Source organism: Colletes gigas, unplaced genomic scaffold (assembly GCF_013123115.1).
Source record: "Colletes gigas isolate AHSC1104 unplaced genomic scaffold, ASM1312311v1 Colletes_gigas_Sc00037, whole genome shotgun sequence".
Classification (NCBI taxonomy): domain Eukaryota; kingdom Metazoa; phylum Arthropoda; class Insecta; order Hymenoptera; family Colletidae; genus Colletes; species Colletes gigas.
In genome coordinates, this window is record NW_025106666.1 from 553,158 (window position 1) to 576,981 (window position 23,824).

The 23,824-nt window shown below is 37.2% G+C and overlaps 1 protein-coding gene across 1 annotated transcript in view; it reads left to right on the forward strand.

Moving 5' to 3' along the window:
* The first annotated feature begins 6,312 nt into the window (after positions 1-6,312).
* The window catches only part of LOC122402537 (opioid-binding protein/cell adhesion molecule homolog), a 193,344-nt gene continuing 175,832 nt past the window's right edge, over positions 6,313-23,824 (forward strand). Inside the window, exon 1 of the mRNA XM_043405409.1 lies at positions 6,313-6,384. Coding sequence (XP_043261344.1) covers positions 6,321-6,384 — 64 coding nt within the window. The 5' untranslated portion in view covers positions 6,313-6,320. The remainder of the gene's footprint in view (positions 6,385-23,824) is intronic.

Below are 23,824 nucleotides of genomic sequence, written 5' to 3' on the forward strand. Positions count from 1 at the left end.
ATGCAAAACCGCATTCTAGTTTAATTGTAAACACAATAGATATCTGAAACTAGTGTTAAGAATTGTTTTCTGTTTAATTTATTTGAAGGAGAACCATGGAGGAGTATGTTTCCAGTTAGGCAGACGAGTCCTTTCAGACTGAAAAAGGTACGGATGTTTGCCAATATGGCGTTTTTCGAGTCAATGACAATTCCAAGTTTCTTCTGTTTATGCATGGCAAATAATTGAATTTCCCGATGTTCCATCGGCCTAATTATGAGGCAGGCTCTTCATAGTTGAGTAACATTCCCAGAGGCAATTAGCCGTTGTTGACAAACGCAATTTACGAGATGTAACTTTGTGACCATGCAGGCAGACGGAAGCGAGCGTGCCTTGTGTCACGTTCCTAAATACATCGTCGTTGCATCTGCTCGGTGCATCCTCAGGTAGAGTGCATCGGCTCTTGCTTTCGAAGTAGCCAAGCGACATGCCCTCCGCATCCTTGTTTACCAACACTCTGCTCAGTACTTCCAAAGTGTTTTGCCCACTTTGCCCACTTTGGAAACGATATTATTAACCTTTTATTCGACTGTAACGACGACAGATAAACGATAAATAATATACGCGTTGCTTAGCTAAGTCTCGAAATGCAGATAGCGGACGAACGACATTGTTACTATAAAAAACACTGATTCTTCGACCTCGTAGCACGGGTATTTGCTTGTAAACTGAAAATGTGGTGGCTGTTCCGTAAAAATTGGTTGCATCCTGTTGCACCTTCGGACCATTACCCATAAATTGCTAGTTCGTGTCGGTGCATCGTACCTCGTGCTAAGGTTTCGAACGCCTGCTGACCCCTCGTTAGCGACCTAAAGTCCTACTCGGTCGGTCTGTCCTCGTCGAGGTCCCAGAATTACCCCATTGTGACGAGTCGCTGTGGTCGGGCTGTGATTTGGGCTCCTCTCCTTCGCGGTACGGTCTTGACGCTGATCCTGGCCGTTCCTTGTGTCCCGTCGTGGTCGATTGTCGTCACGCAACGTCCTACAGCTCGTTTGCCTTCGGTAGCTCGGGATTTACTGATCGTCCATGCGTCAACCTCCAGAAAACCGACGTTTTTCCTCGCAATATTCGTTTATTGATACTGAAACTACAGGATCTAAGACTTTTCAGAAGCTGACAGTAGTCATCGAAAAAAGTAAAAAATCTCTAATCGACATAGGTCCCACAATCCTTTTTTAAACAGAGTTTAACAAAGAGTAAAGTTGTAAAAGTAGTAGGTACGGAATTCAGAGTAGAAAGCGATCGATTTTCGTTCCCTGGACATCATTATACCACGCGTCTATGGTTAAAGAACCGGCGAACCGTATTTCACATTCGTAATAGTTGAAGCACGAGGGTCAATTGAAAGTTTCATGAGGGAATAGAAAATATTGGGGTAGGTAGAGTGTGCTGTAGTTGAGCACGGTCGATTGGCTTCGGAATCGGGGGAAAAGAAAAGAGAGAATTTTCGCTGGTGCTCGAGGACTGAAGGGCCAGCGTGATACTGGCAGACGATAGTCGTGTAGCAAAGGGTGCAAAGAGGAGAGATCGCGTTGACGGCAGGAGGTACGAGGAAGAGGAAGCGAAATGGAAGAAGGAACGAGGACCAGCATCGTCAGAAGTTGGAAGCTACAATGGCAGTGTGTCTTCTGGCGCCTTCGAGTCTCCCGGACACGCCTTCCAGCATGGGCATCTGCAAGAACTTACCCTCCGACGTTCTTCTACACGCCACGATTCTCTAATCCGCACCTACCGGGAGTATCGTTATCCATTCTCGAAGATTTCGCCGTGCTTAGAGGAACGAAAACAGGGGATTACCAACGTATTTACACGGTATTTTTCGTCTACCCTAAACTACTATCGAACGATTCTCCAACGAATATACGCCTTCTTCAATCCCCTAACTGCTAATCTGAAAATAAAGGGGGGAGAGTGTCTTCGTCCTTACAATATTAAAGTAAATAGTAAAAATCGACATTATCCTCTAAAACAATTCTTTATCGAACTGAATGAAACTGAAGGAATTGCAATATAGACATAAATAATCGTGGCGACTGAAATAATAAAAAGAATTAACAGGAGGGATATCAAATTTAGAATATAAACTTTTAGCTACTTTTAAATATTTAAAAAGCAAAACAAGGAAACGTAGAGTTTTTAATATCAGATACTTTATAAATACTGTTTGTTCTTGACGCTTGTCAAGTTTAAAGTTACTTAAGGTCGCTGCTTTCTTTTTGTTAGAGTTAAATAATAATAGTCCTTACTAGAATGCAACCAAATTAGATCGAACGGTGGATTATATTTTTACAAATAATTTTTTTTCACAAATCTAATATTTTCTCTATCACGATTCCTACCTAAAAACTTTGCGTTTAATTCGGTTATTCGTAATTTTCGTTCCTCCCCAGTCGAGTTATTTCGACCAATTTTTACGAACATTGGTTTCGTTAAAAAAATTTCTATCTCTGCAATCGTTAAAAACACGAACATCGGTATTTTTTTTTGTTTAATCGCGAAATGTTACTCTTTTTTAACTAACTCGATCCCTGGATCGAGCCTCGAACAATTTGAAAATAATATTTCCATATTCTGTGTCATTTCTTGTTTTGTTTACGTTTTTTTTTTTAATTTGTTGAAGCTCTAAAATCGTAGCCAGGGCCGGATGAAAAATATTGGGTTGTTCGATGCTTCGGATATCTCGTATGCTATAAATATATTTTAATTTTTCGTTTCTGTAATGGTGCACGATAAAATGATTTAGTTACATTAAAGTCTATTCAAATAACAAAAGATTTAATTTAAAAAAAAGGTGAATTTCAAATCTTCAGCAGGCTTTAAGAAAACAGATTTTGACACTTCATTTGGACCGGATAGTACATGCTTCGAACGACCTTGTACTGTGTATAATCCCAGTTGTTTCAAGTTTATTGGTATATTCAGTTCAACCGATGGATGATTGGTATCGCTTAACGGACCACCATAATCACATTAGACTGCTTTGATGAACCCTAATCTTAGCCATTAAGTGTACCATGGTTCTCGTTGATTGAATAATCAGCAATCCCTGTCAAGTACTGTAAATTCCGAACATTGTGCGAAATTTGTATTTTAATTCATTGTCTGCAAACGTAAGTTTAAATTCTAATTCGTTTGGATAATAGTCAAACGTGAATTAAAACAATAGTTTTTGTAGGGAAATTCAGTGACTCGAAATAAAAAATTTGACAACGTTTCCTGACAAATATTCGCTTGTTTATATATTTTGGTCACTTTTTAAAGACAGAAACAGTATTTCAAATATTTCTAGTCAGGATAATCTTTTATTTTTGTGACACTGAATCGAAGAAGCTACTTAGCTATTTGAACGAATGCAAAAAATCGAGTAGAAATCGTTTCAATCAAATGTATAAAACTGTAAATGCGTCAAAGGACTTTGACGTTTCATTGAAAGAATATTTGTGTGCAGCTGTTCAATACTTTTCAAATTGAAGTTTTGCAAATTAATAGAGCTCTTAGGTCAAGCGGAAACTCTTTGCGTTTTTATTGATGAAAAAATAGTTATATTTTTTTTAGGAACTAATTAATTCACTACATTTTAAATACATATAAGACATTTTTACAAAGATATTGGTGTTTTGCTATTTAAAAAAGAATGTAATGACATGAAACGATAATAAAAAATAATTTTCTCTCCTTTAATGGTCAATACTTCCAATTGAGAATTATAAAACTGCGGTGGAAAAATGGAGCGACTTTATTCTTTGCTTTAGAAATTTATTCTGTAATTAAATTTTGTTTTTGGTAACAAGGAAAATTGGAAAATTCAATTTTTATTTTGCGACTTCGGGAGAAATTTTTTTTACATCTGTGTTCTGTATATATTTAATTTTTCACATATGCAAACATTAAAAAAAGAAAAATAGTAGAAAACGATTCTTGTTGGTTTTTCCTGTAAACTTAGGTAGGAATACTTTATGCCAAAACACAAAATACGGCTAGTTTGGAATTCTGTGTTTTTATAATTAATGAATCAATGAAAATACCATTTTGTTTGTATGATTATTATCTCCAATTAAAATAGTATTAGGGTGATGCGTAGGAAATTATTCTGATATATTCATCTCTGTTAATTTAATTTAATGACGTTAATTATTCATATGTAGAAGATACCGAATTTCAGCAGTAAACAATTCCTGATATACAGGATGTTCGGCCACCTCTGGGAAAAACCTTAATGGAAGATTCTAGAGGCAAAAATAAAACGAAAATCAAGAATACCAATTTGTTGATGGAGGCCTCGTTAAGAAGTTATTAACGTTTAAAGTTTCGCTTGTACTGAATTTTTTTCACGAAAATGCGCAGGATTTCGGGGGTATGTTTATTTACAAAAAATGATTATAATTCACCCAGAACTGAAAATAATTTTTCCAGAATGATTTGAAACTTTTTAATTTTGTCGAAAAATTCCGCACCTTCTCGAATTTTTTTTTCGAAAGTGGGTAGGAATTCGAGGGTATATCTAATGATAAAAAATGATTGTAATTGACCTCCGCAACCGAAAATAATTTTTCCAGGACGATTTGAAATATTTTTTTCTTCAAAAAATTTCAGCACTGCGATTTTTCTTAAAAAATTGTTTTTCATTTTTAATAAATTTGTTTGACGCTATACAGAAAAGTTGTTCAATACTTTTTTGTAGGTACGCATGGGCTCTGTGCCAGAAAAAAATTTCAATGATATACCTTTACTATTGTAGAATTTATGGCCGTTTGAAAATTGGACCAGTTTTAGGGGGTTTTTCTCTCTTTACAGTGTCAAGGAACAACTTTTTCAATTTTGGTAGAATTTCTACATATTCTCCACTAAAATACGCGTTGTTTGAATTTTGAAAAATTAAAATCCTCCAATCCGTTCAGGAGTTATGACATTTTAAAGATTCGCATGTAATTTCAGGGAAGCCTTACATTAGATTTTCGGTAAAAATTTTTTTTCTCGAAAGTGCGTAGGATTTCGGGGTATGTCTATTCACCAAAAATGCTTGTAATTAACTCCTGTAACTAAATATAATTTTTTAAATTTCGTCTAAAAATTTCAGTACGTACTAGAATTTTTTGTCTCGAAAGTGGGTAGGGTTTCAGGGGTATATGTATTCACCAAAAATGATTGCAGTTGAGCCTCGTAACCAAAAATAATTTTTCTAGAATGATTTGAAATTTTTTAATTTAATTTTTTAATTACTTTTTAACGAAGGCTCAATCAACAAATTGATATCCTTGATGCCCGTCTTATTCTAGGCTCTAGAATCACCCATTAAAATTTTTCCAAGGAGTGGTCAATCATCTTGTATAAAGCAATTACAGAATGCAGAATTTTGTAACTGGTTTTTCTACATTCCAGGATAAAATTTGAACGACTATTACTACAGTCCTCAGCGATTCTATTCAATAATACCTGAAAAAGTAAAATCAGCCAACTGTAGAATAAAAAGTTCAAATATATGTACCGCAAAAATGGTGAATATACTATGTACATACCGTGAAAACATTCTACCGGCGGTCGAATCAAAATATTTTTCATCAGGGACGATACGGTTTCGAAAGGCCTTCGGGCGACGACTTTCGACATATTTTATATCTCGTTTTCAAGTAAATCCTCAAGGTCTTAAATTTCATTTTTATACATATACACATACAAAAATAATCGAGTTCACCCTCGAGTACCGAAACATTTACGAAAAAGTCCCTCGTTAAAAATTGTCTTGTGCCAAAAGCGTTCGATAGAAACGAAAAATTGAAACGATTGTTTAAGTACACGTTTAACCAGCGTGGGATTCAGGTTAATCCGTGATGCGTAGTCGAAAGATAGCCCAAAGAACGTTCTACAGGTGCTTCCATCGGTTAACAAGCAAGCAAAGCATCGGGTTCAGACTGAGGGAAGTACAGCGATAATTAATCGTCACCTATTGATAAGAGATAAGTGAGTGGGATTAAAGGAGGGTGGCCCGGGGGGGGGGCGGTGTGGGGTTGGATGGAAGGGTAAGCTCAAGAGTTAGAAACCCCTGAATCCCGAACGTGGAAGCGTCTGCGCGTGGCGGGAAAGGAAACGTGGTAGGGAGAACGGTGTGATGAGAAAGCAACCAGGATGGGGAGGGGAAAGAGAAACACGCTCTTGGGGTTTGCGAGGCGCGATCCCTCAGTCGGGATGCCGGTCGCGTATCCTCTCGTCCATTTGGTACCGTGATGATTAGTGAATCTGTGAAGCGTGTTCTACTGACCATCGAGGACCGTTCGCGGTTCCTAATGACGGTTTTCCTACTCTCGTCGCTCGCGGGAAGTGTTTGGACCGACAACTCCACCGGTTTCGGTGAGTGTGCATTTATTAATCACCTCGCGATGTCCTTGTGGCGGCGATCCAGGACACCGACAACCGCTATCAACCCTATATCGCGTTAAAAAAAAAAAAGAAACATGATTTCTTGCACGTTAAACAGAGGTTTAAGACTCTTTTCGGTTACTATTCTACGAGTTGCACAAAGTTGCAATCGGAATGTGGAGTCACGTGGATCGTTGGGTTTTCTAATCGAGCGTATCGCGACGACAAAGGGTTAAACGAAATTGTCTAGTCGCGTCGCGACGTGTGCACGTGCAACGGACGCGCGTCAACATTTAACGAATTCCAATGCCTGTCGCCACCCCCTCCCTCGATGACGTCCTGGAGCTGTTTCGACATTCCTGTACGGAAACGTCAGATTTGCCGTTTTACATGCCAACGCATCGACGCCTGGTCGGGGTTTTTACGAGGGAATTTCGTTTCACGGTGATTGTGTCCGTACGAGGCGAACGCGTTCGAGCTAACTTTTCGGTGAACACGTCGATTTGGAAAGTGTGACTTGTGCGTTTCGTTATTTATCGGTATTCGATATTTCTGGTTGATCCTGCGGGACCAAGTGCTTGCGTGTAATCGTCTTCCAAGAGTGTTAATGTATCATGCCCTTCTCCCGGAGTGTTTTTTGCGCGCGAGTTCGAGTTCGAATGCTGTCATTTATTCAGGAATATTTCCATAGGTGAAGTATCGAAGAAGGATCCAATGGCGATTAACATCGCGAGATGAGCGTATTTCGTGCTTCGTGAGACTACGACTTTGCAAACGGTTAAATAAACTGACTTTGCTTAAGGGTACACTGGTCTAGAATTTCGGAAAAATCGATTTTACCCCTTTTATTATGGCAAAGACGAGGAAAAGCAATGGATACTTTACTTTTTTAGATTTTTACTTTTCCCTTGTTTGTAATTACATAGTTTCTAACGAAGATAGTTTTTCTCTTGTTTTTTGTTGCAAATTAGAACGGCTGGAATCGTCTGATATGTCAGATACGATGACACTTTTTCTTAAAGGGACTGTTTTCAATAATCTATAGTTCGTACAGTTTTCACTATTATTATTTGAAAAAAATAAATATATGCGTAGAGTCCCAATAGGAAGCAGTTTACGGTTTTTTTTTTTAAATAACAAAGGAAGGTCTGAAAATGTTGTGCTTAAAGTTAAGGAAGCCCTTCCTGTAAAGGAAGTTACACACAGTTGATATATTAATATCTCAAGTAATCCTATTGAACGTCCAGAGTATTAGGCGAATTCTTTATTCAAAAGAATTTGTCGAGGTGCATTTATTGGAACGCAAGATTAAATTTCCATTATTAACGCGCGCAAGATAGTGGTATTCAGTTTCAATTCTGCGGCTGTCATCATTACTATTCAAAGTTATTTCGTGTATCTAGTTTGTGATACGCGCATGTTGCTGCAGGTAGAAATGCAGTTTCGCGTTGTTATCGGCAAATGCAATCACGTGCGTTTTCGAGGTTTTGGCTAGGATTGCGTATGCCAGCATGTAGAAATCGCTGCGTGTAGCACGCATTAGTATTTACTCTAGCGAACATGTTTCGTTTTCAAATTAATTGTAGAATCGTTGTTGTTTCGACCGGTTGATGGCGCGGCGTTCTCTGAAAATTACACAAATAAGAATCGTGTTTAGATGATAACAATACGATTTTTAACTAGCAAACAAATTTTCTATAAACAAAACTTTTGCTATTTGAAGGCTTGGTATAAGAAGACCAGAGGAATTCTTATAAATGAACTGGAAACTAATTGTCGAACGGTTATTGAATATTAGAATGAAACATCTTTTCTATCGAAATATTCTTCCCCAAAATAATTATGCTATAACTTTTCTATCATTTTCGTTTTAACAGAGAGATTTTTCGTTTTCTGGTTGCTTATCTCTGCATTGTATTTCGAGAGAATAGAGACTTTTATGATAAAAAGTATCTTTTACATATTTTCTAAAAATATTTGGTCGACCTGAAAGTTCCCATGACTGAGCCCCTTGCTTCGAAAGTACATGACTCCGCTGAAATTCAACATTTTTATTCAAAATAAGCACTATTATGCTGAACACACGTTTGCCAACGTAACACGGAAGCATTTATTCTACGTGCACGAAAATTTGCATCTCGAAAATCAATAAACTCCTTGGAAGGCATTTTCAATGTACTTCGTCGAAAATTAGTTTAGACAAATTATTTGCAATAATTTTCTGAGAAAACATTGTCTATCGAAATCCCCCAAATTCCGTATACATATAGTTGAGAAAATGTCATGTTAATCTTTCACGGTAAAATCCTGTATATAGTTGAGAAAATGTTATGTTAATCTTTCACTGTAAAATCCTGTATATAGTTGAGAAAATGTGATGTTAATCTTTCATAACAATGTTGATTGCTTAGACATAGTTTTCGCTGGTTTTGCAAATTTCTAAGCAACGTTTCTGATATTAGATGCCAATATAATTGTTCGTCGGGAATATCCAGAGTTCCAGGCTTTTCCCTATTAGTCCACTTGCGTTCCAGATACCAATTTTGTATAGGCGGTTAGCCATAATTTAATTTCGAACATTACTGTGGTTAATAGGTTTACGATGACGCATATGCTGGACAACAACTCCATCGTCGTGCATTCCAGCTTTTTGTTGTACTATTGCTGCTCGTATTAATACAACTTACTTCAACCGGTGGTTTAAATTTTCAAAATTTCGTGAAAATATTTTCAACCAGACCCGAAGTTACAGATTTTTCGTTGCCGCGGGGTAATATCTCGCCTATAGTTCCGTGAGTCAGGTTAGAGCGATAATGTAAACATAGTCGAACCGTTCGACCTATGATTAACGTTTACGTTCGCCTGAGTTGTTATTAGTCGTTGCGTGTATACCAGCAAGCGTGTATTTAAAGTTTGGGCACACGGAGTAGATTACATTATTAAGTCAATTAAAATTCTTCTGAATTAGTGCTATAATTTATTTAGAAAAAACTTACACTAGGTTATTTGGTCCTCGAAACCATTCAACTTTTACCTGAAACATTTTTTATTCTTGTCAGTAGTTTCAGAGATATTTTGATTTTAATATTTTAACAATTTCGTATTGCCAGCACTTAAAATATTAAAATCAAAATATCTCTTAAATTAATACTATTTCCTCCGTAAGTAGCTTGCTTTTGTATAGGGTGCACCACAAAAAGAAAACATTTTGGTGGTTAATTTGAATTTTTATAAATTGGCGAGGAAACGCAAAGTTTCGCGATCGTTGGTTCAAAGATATACGCGCTATTTATGGTGGCGTGCATTAATAGAGCAGTCGAAATTGCCGTATTAATTGTTTGTTAGTTACCTGGCGCCACTCTCGTTAATAAGATAGCCGTATAATTTACGAGACGCCGTTATTTGTGATCGTCGAAATTATATTATATGTCGACTGGTGCGATCCGCGTTCGAAAGATGGACGCACTTATCGCATCAAGGTGGTGTTATTTGCATCTGTTGATTATTCGTAAGCAGGCTGGTGCCATTCACAATTAATAATGCACCTTCACATATTGCGACAAAGTCTTTGTATTCGTTCTACTGTTGAATGACAAAAAAGATCGACGATTATTCAATTTTGAATGTTAATCTGTTGTGCCCCCAAAAATACAAATAAATATTTGCTTTCATCTATTTTGAGTATTATGTCATATTGTTCGACACGGTATATGCTCGGTGACGGTTCACCGATCGACCGCGATTACCTCGCGTTAATAATCGATACCTTATCAACAACGCGCCAGCGTCGCCTAATCTTGCGATCTCGGCCGCGACGACGATAAATTATTAAATTTTCTTTTGAATTAAATCCAGAATTAATAATGCGTCTAGAACGCAATAAAGATCGCGTGGTATTTAAATCATAATTGATACACCGACTCTGTCAGCCTAAATGAAATCAATGTTATTCCACGAATTAGAATAAATTCCGTAAAACGAGATAACGTCTTGCAACGAATAATGCTTGGTTCGATGTATTAATAATTTTAATGACTTCGCTATTTCGGATCGAATTACACGCGATCATTTTTACGAAATTAATATTATTCGTCGATACGATGATAATTTCGCGAATAATTGCGCGCGAGGCAATAATTATATGAAAGATCATTAAACGTATCATGAATATTTTGAAATTTCCATAACCGTGACTCGAAAAATACGGTTGGAACAAAATTTCTTTTCTCTGGTTAATCGACGTTGTTCGTATATTGTAAAATTTTCGAAAATCGGCGCGATAGATTTTAAATTATTTAACATGCTATAATTACTCTGCATTACTTTTGATCCCAGTCTCCCCCATGTACAATTTCGCGCACTAGGTAAATTGGGATCTGGGAAAGAAAGTCGAATTTAATGTACCCTAACCAGAATGCCTATTATGCAACACTTTATAATGGCTATATGAGTTGCGCGATACTATTAAACGGATGACAACGAAATTATTTGGCTGGTAGTTATTCCTCGCATGCTACAAACCCATTTGCTGCGCAACGGTGCACACTCTATAGCAGAAGCGTGTATGCAAAATGAGAGAGCCCATCAGTCTGATTCACCTATCGGGAATTTCACAAATTCGAGTTGCCATAGAGTATTATCAATTGGAATCAAATTTATATTAACGCATACGCGCCCCACAGTCGCTAAATTCCCAGTTTTCGACGAATTGATTTGAACAATCTGGACACCTCTATCCGATCGAAGAGCAAGGTTAGACGGTATTTTAATATCTCATCGCGACGATTAAATTTTACAAAGGGTATTTTAATATTCCATATGATGATTAAATAAACAGAGGGTGTTGTATGAATATTAGAAAAGTGGATATAGCGGTAAAAATACTTGCTGATAGGATGTTGAAAGAGAAATCTAATAAATTGTTCCAAAGTTACTATCGAAATTTATCTTTCAGCGGGTTAAGCTTTGGCAAGTAAGCTTTGCTAAATTCTTCACCAAAGGAATTGCATTTTTGATGTCTAATGTTTTATTATCGTAACGATGGTAAAAATATAAAAATTTATAAATTTTGGATAGGATCTTTTGTCTCAAAATTAGTTTAATGGAAGAAACGGTATAGGAGGTTGCAAAAATTTTAGTTTTCAGGGTTTAATGTAATCTCGTTGGTATCTTCTTGTTAATCCTCTCGATACAATGTTTTCCAGTTTTGTAGTTTTCGAAGTCGATTGATCCGGAGGATCGATTCCTAGGAAATTTCAGTGGAGAATGACGCGAACGGTTTCTCCTTAGCATTATGTAGAATAATATTCGGAGACCTCCCAACATTTCCTTTGAGCTCGGTAAGGAGATCCGTTTCGTTATTAGTCGGCGGTACAAGGCAGTTTACGTTCAATAACAGTAATCCTCTTCGTGATCTGGAATACAGTTAAGTTCCTATCTAACGGATTTCATCGCGGAAGTTAACAAATTCTGCTTTGACGACGACCACAACACGATTCGCCAAAGTAGATTATGAATTGCATACATCTGATAACGCAGGAATGCCCGTGCGGGTTAAAACTAATCCGTTGGCGGTGGAATTGTTCTATGCAAACAGGATGGCTGAAATTCCAAGCGACAGGATCAGACACGATTGCGTTACACTGATCTTTTCAGCCGCGAAGACATAGATCATAAAAATGGCAGAAACAACCGTGTGATTGCTCGTTAGTCTCCGAGTTAGATAGCAATCATCCATTAATTTTTTTCTACGGTTAGATACGGATTCGATAAAAGTTCGTAACGTTCTGTTTTGTCGAATAACTCGAGTTTCTATAAAATAATATTTGTCACCATTTTTCTACACTTTTTTCTTCCTAAAAAAAAAGGCATTCACTTATTTTCTGCTGACAGTGATCGTCTATTTAAGTTTATCTATGGATACAAAGTCCATGAAATTGTATGCCTGTCTTAAAAATAATATTTTGTAAGAAGTGTATGTATATGTGTGTTTGGACCGTGGGACTGTTGGCGTCGATGGTGTTTAGGCTAAGGTAGAGTACGTTTCGAGTAAGGTGTTTAGGTTTAGGCTGAAATGCGTTCGGGGGACTGCGCCTCGAACGTGCGTTTGTGTGGATCATTATGAAGATAGTATTAGGGAAGGTTCGATTTGAACTGCAGGAACTCACAGAGCAGTTACAGTTTTACGTTTATGGTTTTTTACGTTTACGTTTTATGTCCTTCTTTTTATGATCTTTATGTGAAATAGTATTAGTAAATATTCAATAATATAGTTTATATAATTACGTTTATTGTCCACGTGTTTGAATCCGACCATACGCCTCTGACCATACTCGACAATCCTTACAATTTACCATTATTTTTTTCTCAAGAAAAGATATGGAAACCATCTCTGATGGGGGTCCCACATGCTCGTGGACCAATGTCACCGCAAATGGTTCGTTTGATAAGGGAATGCTCGCGTTAACGAGATAACTCAACAGTTGCGATGTAGCGAGCGAGTTAAGTGGACGAGGTGGTTGAGATCAGAAGGGAAGAAGAGTGCTGGAGAGAAGTGACTAGCCGAGTAGAAAGCCACTTTTTACCAGGAAGGGAGATTCTTGAAAGAACCGAAGGAATATCGGTTTTCCCGAGAATCGTTAGGGAGAGAGTGGCGAATTACTGGGACGCTCCTCGTATCTGTTCTGTTTCTCTTAAATTAGGTGGGTTACACGGAAAACAGGAATGTACATCGCAGAGAGCTTTTTGTCTTTAACTAGGAGTTATTATGTGTCGCAACTACCGAGACTACCGCCAATCCGCGAAGAGCAGTCTTTTGTAATCCACCCTTGGCTTCGGAATTTCGACTTACTCTCTGTCGAAAGAAACTTATACCTGGCTTAGTCGTCCCAGCGATCGAACGTTTGACCAAATTTGTTGGTAGTATCAGCCCCTCGAAATACGATTTAATTACAATTCTTCAAATGTAGACATACGTTCTCTAGCCCCCCTTTCGTGATTTTTTATTCTCCAAACTGTTTTATATTTTTTTCACGTAAAAATAATGAAAATTATGTGGACTACAGATAATCGAATCAAGTCCCATTGTTGTTTTTTGTTTCGTTTTTGAATTGTATTATTTCGACTAAGTATGTTTACTAAACGTTTCACTGCACAAGCATTCTGTTCGTGCTTGCAAAATGGCCATTACCATCCTCCTTCAAAGAAGAGGACGAAGCAAAATGAGGGGAGGGGGAAGCAATATCACAGTCTTTATTAATTCGGTAGATGATTAATATTTTCTCGTTACTCGTTTCAACAAAATTTACATTTCAGCACTTAAATCATATTAGAACTACATTACTTTTATGGTATGAATTTTATGCATTTCTAGAGAATATAACCCATACTTCCGTATAGTAAAAGTATCCATCGCATAATTTATCGTATACAAATTTTCCGATTTACAGACATAATGTTAGTGGGAAAAACCCGAATGAAACCGTAGTCGAAAACAACTTCGCTGCGAGTAATAGCTGGTATTCCAATATTAGCATTTCATCTTGCGTAAAGGCATGCATGATATTTTCATACTCGTGTACTCCGTAAGTGCATAAAATCTGCAATGTAATGTATAAGTATGCAAATACACTCGTGGATTTCGTTTTGAAATATACACGACGACAACATATATTTTTGCAATATTTCAAATGCGCGCGAAAACGCTCGCGTGCGGAGCATTGGCCAATTTGAAACACGCGGACCCATAAAAATCGACCTTTTTCGACCCCCTTAATGGTTTTTGCGCCGCGTTATACGACTCGAACGCCGACCTATCGCTTAATGTGCCATATCACAATATTTTAACATAGTTACATGCTTATTTGGTCATTTAAAAAAGAATAATTCACGTGGAACACGTTCGAACTGTGTTACAGCTCCGCTATTACCACGCCCATATTACTCGGTAGCTAACCTAAGAAGCAGGAAAACTAAAAGAAAGGATGATTCTATGTGAAAAGATAAGTAAAAAACGTAGAATAAAATTTTCTCGAACGAGGCTTTGTTTTCAAGATAATTAAATTTGAAAATATATCTGGGACAAGTATTCCAATACCGTTGGTCTGACCATTATCCATTATTTCCACTTGCACTGAATTTTCTAAGTTGATTTCCTCGAAAACGTGGTCTCGTATGAACAAATCTTATTCTACAGTTTTGATTTATTCTTTAACTTAGAGTGACACTCTATCCTTTTTGTTGTACTATAATTATTATGCGTTTCACTATGAGCTTTTTAAGCCCTGAGTGTATTTTATCCTTGGATTATCTTTTTAGCCCCATACATGGTGTTTTATTATAAATTTCCAGTATTTTTCCAGTTAGTAATTTGCAAATTCCTTACCATTGTTGGTCTTGATTATTTTAATTTTTCACCTAGATCTTTGAGTTCTTTGAAAGCTTTCGTGACGTCACTTTTTCAATCGAGGATATCACTAAACGTCGTTACAGCGCAATCATTTACAATAACAAAAATGTATCCGACTCTCGAAAAGCTTTTTTCGAAAGTTATAAAGTACTGTAGTAAAGTGGCGAACGAAATGGCGGCCAGCGCGTCACAGTCGACGACCGTTAATTTAATGGAAAATATTCGCATCATTGAACCAAAATTAAATGGCTCAGAAAACTATTCATCGTGGAAATTTTCAATGAAAGTGACACTAATGGGCATGGATTCACGGGATTACGTAACTACTTCCGGTCCCAACACGATAGATCCAAAGAAAAACCAGCGTTAACCACTATTTTCTTCATAACAAAGACCCTTTGTCGTGTTCGTTCGAATGATGCAAATACTTTAATTTTTCACTGTTCTTAATCCATTTGAATCGTGAAATTTTAATAAATGGCAATGACAGTACCATTAAGTAAGCTTGCAAAATGGACACTCCTAAACATCGACTATAATAAGTTAGATCATGGCTTTAAATAGTTCAGGATTTAATAAAAAGTAATTTACTGTAGAAGAGGTACAAACCGAGAACGTTTTGGTAAACATACCAATAAAATGGAAGAAATAAATACCAACAGAATTATTTTCGATACTTGTTGATATTTTGTGCAGAATAATATTCTCGTGAAATCTAAGCGCGAACATCTTAACAATTTTAAGATGATTTCCATATAATGTTTCATTTAAATTCTTTAGTTTAGCAATATGCATATAAAGCAAAATTTAATAGTATCGGCACGAGCGTATTTGCATACTGTCTTTCGTACTTTTGTACTAAAATGGTGGAAATTTCCGTGTATGGCGCGTGAAAGAGGCGAGACGGCTTGCTATTGTATTATATAGGTCCTCCGGGGAAATTGTATCGCACGCTAACCGGGCGGAAAAAAGTGGGTAACAAGTTGGAGTTAGAAACAAAAATGACACCGAATGCGCTTCGAAATTAATTCCGGTTATTTCTTTCGTTGGTCGTCGTTAAGTTTGATAAATTGCCCGTAAATAATTCTATCGCAAATGCGGTGATAAACTTGCGACTTCTACGTTTAGCAATACACAAACTAACAATGCATAAATATTATTGTTATATATATTACCGTTTATTCGATCCGTGAATTTCTGCAGACAAAATCCAACGATTAAACGTTTCAGTGTGTCGGAAATCTAAGAAACCGCCTGGTTGAATTATTGTCAATCTGCGATTTACTGCACGAGTTATGGTACGAATCATCGAAGTGTAGCCAGTTTAATTAGAGTTGCCACCCTCGGCGATGACAATTCCATGCTCTGTATATTGAATTGCAACATCAGATACTAAATTACGCTCGATGTGTCAGAGTAATGTCGGTTGCATTCTGATTATCCGTGAAATTGTCTTTTACTTAAAAAAAACGAGCTTCTTCGTAAAATGTTAAACATTATACGAAACGACATGCTAAAGACAAAAGGACCTTTCTAAATAAGTATAAAAAGTAAGGTTGAAATTGTTCGCTAACATTGACATCTGACATATTACATAATTCTACATTGTAAATTAATTGAAGACGTCCAGGTCTGGCTGGACTGTTTCAAGCCTTGCAACAGGTACAGTGGCCGGTGGTCGGTGTACAGAGGTTGTGTGACAGGTCAGTTTTACTATGTCCGAGAGGAATTACAAACTAGGCCACGCTAAGTATGCTTGCAATTCATTACCGAGAATGAAATCTGTCTGATAAAACGAAATTTTGAATCCAGAAACTAGTTTTACAATTTTGCTAAAGAACACTTTGCGATCTTCTATTTCTATTTTAGTTTCTGCTAGTTGCTTATCAGTTTTTAGCAATATTAAAAAGTTCGATGCTTGCGTCGTTATCGTTTTCAACGACCTCGTTTTCGTCTAAATCAAAACTTGCGGAGATTATCGCTATTTCCGAGTTTCTTCGTCCCGCAGGTTCATCAGCGATGGTCGTTGCGTGACATAGTCAAGATCGAGAAAAGATATCATTCGAACAGAGAGGATGTAATCTCAACGGACAATGTCTACGGAAAATAGAACGTCTCCATAAGCAGGATCGTCGGGTATCGTTAAACTTATCAAATTTCCGTTTCGAAGTAGCGATAGTTCCGATAATAACGAAACGTATCATGCTCTAACAGAAACATAGTAGACGTTATGAACACGTTGATGTCCGACAAGACACTTTAAAATAATCAGGATTATCAGGATTATAAAGAAAACGTGAAAGTGTGAACGTGGGTAAACGTTCTTGTTTCTGATTTCAAATTAAAGTTAGTTTTACTTTAAACGAACCCAAAATTGGCGAAGGTTGAGTTTATTTTTCCGGAGGGTCGAGGGTGCAGTTTGAATTACATAGTAAAATTAGTTTTAATTTAAATCAAAAACTGACGAAAGCTGTAGTTGAGTATTACATATGTAATTATTGTTATGCGAGAAAATTGCTCAGAACAAAGTTATACTATTTCAAAGACAATCTTTGCAACATGCTTCAAGATTAATTTGATTCAATTTCTGACACGAGCAAGTTATAATCAGTTCAGTAATTTTGTTATTATCAAGCAGGAAAATTTAGCTATATTACCGCCGTTATAAAGGATTAGTAAACAACGTGTCCTGGACTAATTATATAGGAAATTGGGTTCCGAGTAATTTAATTGGTTTTCATGTAGGCAAGTAGGGTAAAACCGGGTAGGTGGAGTCATAATCGGATAGCTTTGCTTTTTCGCAATTAGTCTTCAATTTTTAACACTTGATACTAGCTTTCGTTCGAGCCAGTTTTAAGAAATTTCTATTCAAATTGTTCGAAATTGTGTTTGCTGACGTCGAATGTAAGATTTAATTTTTTAATTAATTAATTTACTTTCTGCACTGTTTTCATATCAAACTATTCATTTCAATGCCTTTACTGGAACCTAACGTTCTTGTTTATTCTATCTTTGCCCATTCGTTCCCGCAATCCAAACACTTATCATATCGGTTAATTAATTTTTCGATTTCCGTTTCGAAGAAATTTCGCCGTGAACGCGAACCTCGCAGGAATTTGTTCAGGCCCCGGAAACAGATGATAGATCGGAAGTAACTAAGTTAGGAGAGCAGGGGAGGGGGATACTCAAACACTTCCCGCTCGGGACGAGCAGTTCAAGAGCTCTTTTTTTTGCGAATAGTTTCAATGGTGTCGTCCGTGATCGCTCCGCGTGCTCTTCTACAAACGATTTTCTCCACCTGTGCACCGTTTGGATCGACGTGCCTTATTTACTGGACTATGTCCCGAGCAATTCTTTCCAAATTTCGCTACATTCTTCCCCGCCGCGCAATCGAAGGCCTTTTTCAATAGCAATTCCGTCGCGATCGATTTTTACTGCCGCGAGTGAGGTACGACCCATTAAATTAGGATCACTCAAAGCTTTCGATATTTATTATTCTTTTAGGAAAATTATGATGTACAGTTTTGGCGAACTATTGGACTTGAGAGATGCCTTAAAAGTTCTCTAAAAACGACAGTCTAAAAGAATACAAATTCCTGTTTAAAATTTGTTGACCAGAATAATCGAAACTTCTGCATTGATATGTTGTTCGAGGAAGGAATAATACAGTTTTTCTTTTAAAGTTGTTAGATCCCCAGCAATAAATAATAATCCTCACAAGTCTTAAGCCTTGATAAATTGCAAACTGAGGAGCTATGCAGGAGCTTTCGCATAATTCGTTTTGGGTTTGGAGCATCGAGCTAAATAGGTTATACAAATAAATTGGACCCAGTTTAACAGCGTATCCTGGACGAAATAGTAATTTGCATTCATAAGCTATTATATTTCGTTTGATGTTCCGAACAGGGAATGAATTATGCGAATACTCTTAGGAAGCCCTTGCAATCCTGATGTTTTTTATCTTGCGAGACTAAACGGGACGAGTACGAGCAAATCGTAGAATACCAATCGTCCTTGATTGGCTATTTTTATGGGAAATATAGTTTTAAACGTGAGAAATTTTATAAATACCGAGTCGAGTATGGCAGCTTATAAAAATACCTACGAATCGTCTGGGACGATGAAGTCGATAGTAGACGGAATTAAACACAGCCTCGTGTGGGTGTAATAAAACGGTATGGAAGTTACAGGCGCGTAACATAATAAATGTTGTAAAAGGAGAGATTTATGAATCGCGACACGAAACAGAATTTCGTGCGGTTACCGACGAAACTTCCGTCGCCGGTGGCCGGAAAACGCTGTTTCCCTCTCCCGCTGGCCTTTCCTTCATCGAAAACGAATAGTACAGCCACATTAAAACTTTTTAATAGGAGGATAAAAGTATTATATCAGGGGAGTGTATCGGTCGGGTCATTCCGCGAGTAATGTCAATTTTTAAGTTAATTTTTCTTCGACAAAAGTTCGGGAGCCACCGATACACAAGGCGGGACCCGGAAACTCGGCTCTCACGAAACGCTTCCGTAATCTTTAAATTTTTTATCTCCTCCATATTCAATTTTATTTTTACCCTCGAGCCTGTTTAGAAGATCCTCGTTTTCCACGGAATTCCTTCAGTTTTCCGACCATTTCTTTCCTTTTAGTCACCAATACCGGATCTTTTCCCTTAATTCCTTTTCGAAGTCTAAAATAGACAAGGTGAATAACAATGGGTTTATCGAACATTCTTATCTGACTCCATCTGCCATCCTGAACGACTTCGAGAACCTTTCCATTACCACATTCTTCCTCGTATATCTCTTAACTCTTCCATAATTTGGATCTGTTTATCCGATCGAGAACCAACGAACGAGACTTACAATTTAAATCTGCGATCCATCGTAGGATCTACAAACGATCCTTCTTCGTGTTTGAAATTAACTTTTTCCTCCATATCGCGCTTTATATTTGTACAGCGCCATACCATATATTTTATGTGCAGAGTTCAGCACCGTAATTTCTCTCTTTATTTCCCTTTCTTCCATTAAAGGAATAATTACGCACTCTCGCCATTCTTCTGGAAATCATTTTCCCTTTCGCACCTCCCTTATTTCTTCCTTTATTATTTCAAATAATTTCCCCTTCGCCGATCCTTCAACGCGAGTCCGTGTTTCTGCCACTTCCTTTTTCTTGGACTTCCTTATTTCTCTTGTAATTTCGATATCTGTCTTCTCGCTTCCTTTTTCCTCGAAGCGTTTGTCCTCCCTTCTTTCGAGTTTAGCATCTGCGTCCCTTCCAGTAATTCTATAAATTTCTTCGTTCAATCTTCGATCGTAATGGACACCATTCTCCTCATTTTAGGAACGAATACTCCGTTAGAGATACAGTAACTTATTTAATATTTCTATTAAATACTTAAACAAGAAATTATAAATAAAAATAGGAATATGAAACTGGACGCGTGCCCAGAAATTTATCGTTTCATTAATTTTCTTTTTACGCGATTCACCGACCTATGATTTGTTTTTCGAGTGTTCGTTCTCTGGACAATCTCCCAGCCTCTGTATTTTTCTTTCGAGCTTCTCTTTCCTCTCCTACATTATTTATCCCTCCAAAATTTACGATCTGCTTTCTGTTTCTTTTATTTCAGCCTTCCTTACGGTCTAACACTGTTGCCTTCCATTCTTGCCAACTTTGCCTCCCGTTGCCTTGTACAAACTTCCTGTTTTGTAACGTCAACCTATACTGTTCAATGATTTCTATGCTCCGGCATAAATAAAAACTTCGAAACGGTCGATTTCATGTAGTACATCTTCGTTGAAAATAACGCGATCGATCGCTGTTTTCCACGCACGTAAGCTCATGCTCTTTGTCCCCTCTAATAGCACTATTCGTCGTGTTCCACTTCCTTCCACCATTTTTAACAGTTGTTCTGCTTCGTTATTTCTCTTTATGTCCACTTTCTCTTACGGTCCGCGCTTCCGGGTCGTTTGTTCCGATCTTACCTTTAGTGTCGATTCCTCCATTCATGCCCCCATCAATTATCGATATCTCTGCTTGGTTTCGTTTACTAATCCTTCCATAATTGCTTTTAATTCGTTCTACATGATCAACAATACAAGTAGACCCCGATTCGGAGCTGCTATAATTAGTTTCCTATAAATTTTGTAAAATTTCTCCCATTTCTGTCTACAATTTTCTCCAGAAGCAATACGATTAAATTACTACGATACTTAGCACGGGTTAGCATTTGCTCGACAAGCGTAAATCGTTGGTTCTACGAGCGCGAACATTAGGCGTTTCGTCCTAAATCCGTTGGAATACTCATCAGTAAGGCTTTTTTAGTGGATCTTGTCTTAGACACGCTCCCTAAGTGGAAACTGTCTCGTGTAAGAGGAGACTTTATATCAACTGCGTCCTGGATCCGCTATACAAACGTTCACCGATCAACGTGTACAGTAATTATAAATCGAACGATAGTTGAAAATAATATGTGACAGAATACACGTGAATAGTCTGTGAATCGAATATGGATAGAAAGTAAGAGATATTTCGTCGGATAACCAACATCAGTTTTGCGTGAAAGATTAGAGAAACACTCGAGTGGTTGTCAGAATACTCGAAAAGGCGAGTGACAGAGATCGATACTAGAAGAAGAAATGGCGAAGAAACGTCGTAACATTGCAAGTTACGGTGCACCAGAAAGAACTGAGATCGGCACAGTTAAGAACTTTCGGGCAAGAAAACGTATAAAGAAGTTTCCGTGGAGGAAAACTCGAACTGATCGCATCGAGGGTTCACGGTACGTTTTAATATAAGTAGGCGAAAACGCGAAACTTCGTGAAAAATCAACTAAAAAGGCGGCACAACAGAGTGAAACAGGAAAACAGTATGGCCAGCTATCGATGATACTCGAACAATCCGAACACAGAAGATGCTATCGAAGTTGTAACGTATCAAAATTGTGCTACCGCGAACCGAACTCGACCTGTCTGTTTTTATTCTTCATCCGTTATAATGGGAATGTTTAAAATGATAGTGCACTAAGGTTAATATATATTTAAAAATAATACAAACATCCTTGTTGGCTTTTACAAATTATTTGTTAAACGATATTTGTAGTATATTCCTTTAAAATGTTAAATATAACAATGAATAGCGCTACAAATATTTCGTACAGGATTTGGTATTCGACTAGAATTAGTCGAATGAAAGATATAAAGTTCCATATTGCTTGTGATGTAAAGAAATATGAGAAAAATAATAAAAATATCCTCGTTGGCTTTTGCAATTATTTGTCAAACGATATTTGTAGTATATTCCTTTAAAATATTAAATATAACAATGAATAGCGCTATGAATATTTCGTACAGGATCTGGTATTCGACTAGAATTAGTCGAATGAAAGATACAAAGCCCCATATTGCTCGTGATGCAAAGAAATATGAGAAAAATAAGTAAAACTTGCTTTTAGCGGGGTTATCGAAAAAAAAACAAAAATTTATATGGTTCCCCAAGGGCTGATAACATGGTAGAATCATATACAATGCCGGTCGAAAGTATTGGCAGTGCACGAGGGTTGGTGTACAAACATTTGTAGCTATTGACAAAATCTGTGTAGTTTTGTCTCTATTGATCTGCATTCGCCTATACAGAAGAACTACATAAACAAAATGGATAACATAAAACTCTGGTAAATGTGTTTTATGACCATTTTGTGCACGGACAATGGTATTGGAATTCTTTTTATAACGGTAGCTATAAATATTAAAGCTATACAGTGTAATATTTTTTTTACGATCCTTTTCGATGTACCGTTTATTTTAGTTTGTTAAATTTAATTATTTTCAGCGATAGGGAGAATGGAAAAGCTAAGCGAGACTTCTTTCGCAAAATCTATTATATAGAAGAAATTATGTGACTGACAGTGGTGCGATTCGTCCATTGTACTTTTTGGCACGGTGCCACGTGGCTCTGATTGGTAGCCGCGAATTGTTTCCTAGGAACATATTTTTCCGTAGATAGAAGACAATCGTGAGACATAAACGTCGACAAAACCATTATGACAACAAGCATAAGTCACGCTGCGCAAAAAGTTCGAAGTTTGGTCAAACGGAGCATTAAAGTCCTAAAAATTAACTTTGGTTTCGTCGGAGATTACGAGGAAGTATTTCTGCATAAATTCGAACCGGAAGAATCGGTATGGATTTTTCTTGGATATAGAAAATTGATTCAACTTTTGCTCAATCGTCTTTTCGATATCTCTCGCCGTCCAGAGATATTTCACGCGAAAGAAAACGCTGCAGTTTTTCAAGGGGTGGTTTCACTCCCTCAAACCGTAATTCCGCCGGAACGAAAAATGGTTTTGTGTTACGGACGAACTACTCTACTTCCAAACAACTTTTCAAAGTTTTCTAAATTTTCGTGTTCCCCTGTCGGAACATCTCCCTGGTTTACACAGTCAGCATTACTCGGGGCAAGCGACCAAAGAAAATGCAATGGGACGAAGAAAAGAAACGTTCGCGATAATTACAGAATATTACGTAGAGAATTCAAACCAGGCTATTATTATTAAAAATAGTAATCGTAAACTTTAAAGGATATTTATCGAAAATCAACGTGACTAAATATTAACAGTTTCTAAACCTTCATATTTTATTGTTCCCAACAATGCAAGTTTCATTGCGATAGAGAAAAGTAGAGTAAAACGACGAGCCGTAGTGGTGCTATTATTTAAAATTTAATACTGTTGTAAGGAATGTAAGGTTCTGTGTATTTTTAAAAAAGAGTCGATCGTTGAACTTAATGGCGCATTGGATGGGGAACAGCCTGTATACCAGCGCGCATAAATCAAACAATAACACGGGTATTCAATTCTTCTTTTTGCCCACCGTGCGTGTTGTAAAGAAAATATAGGGATGTAATCGCTCGTAAGAAATGGCGTCCCCGTAAATGTGCAAACGGAGACATACAAGGATCTAGAAGATAAGTCGGTGCAATCCATACATATTACAGTTTGCAGATACTAGCCTAAATAAATCGTACATT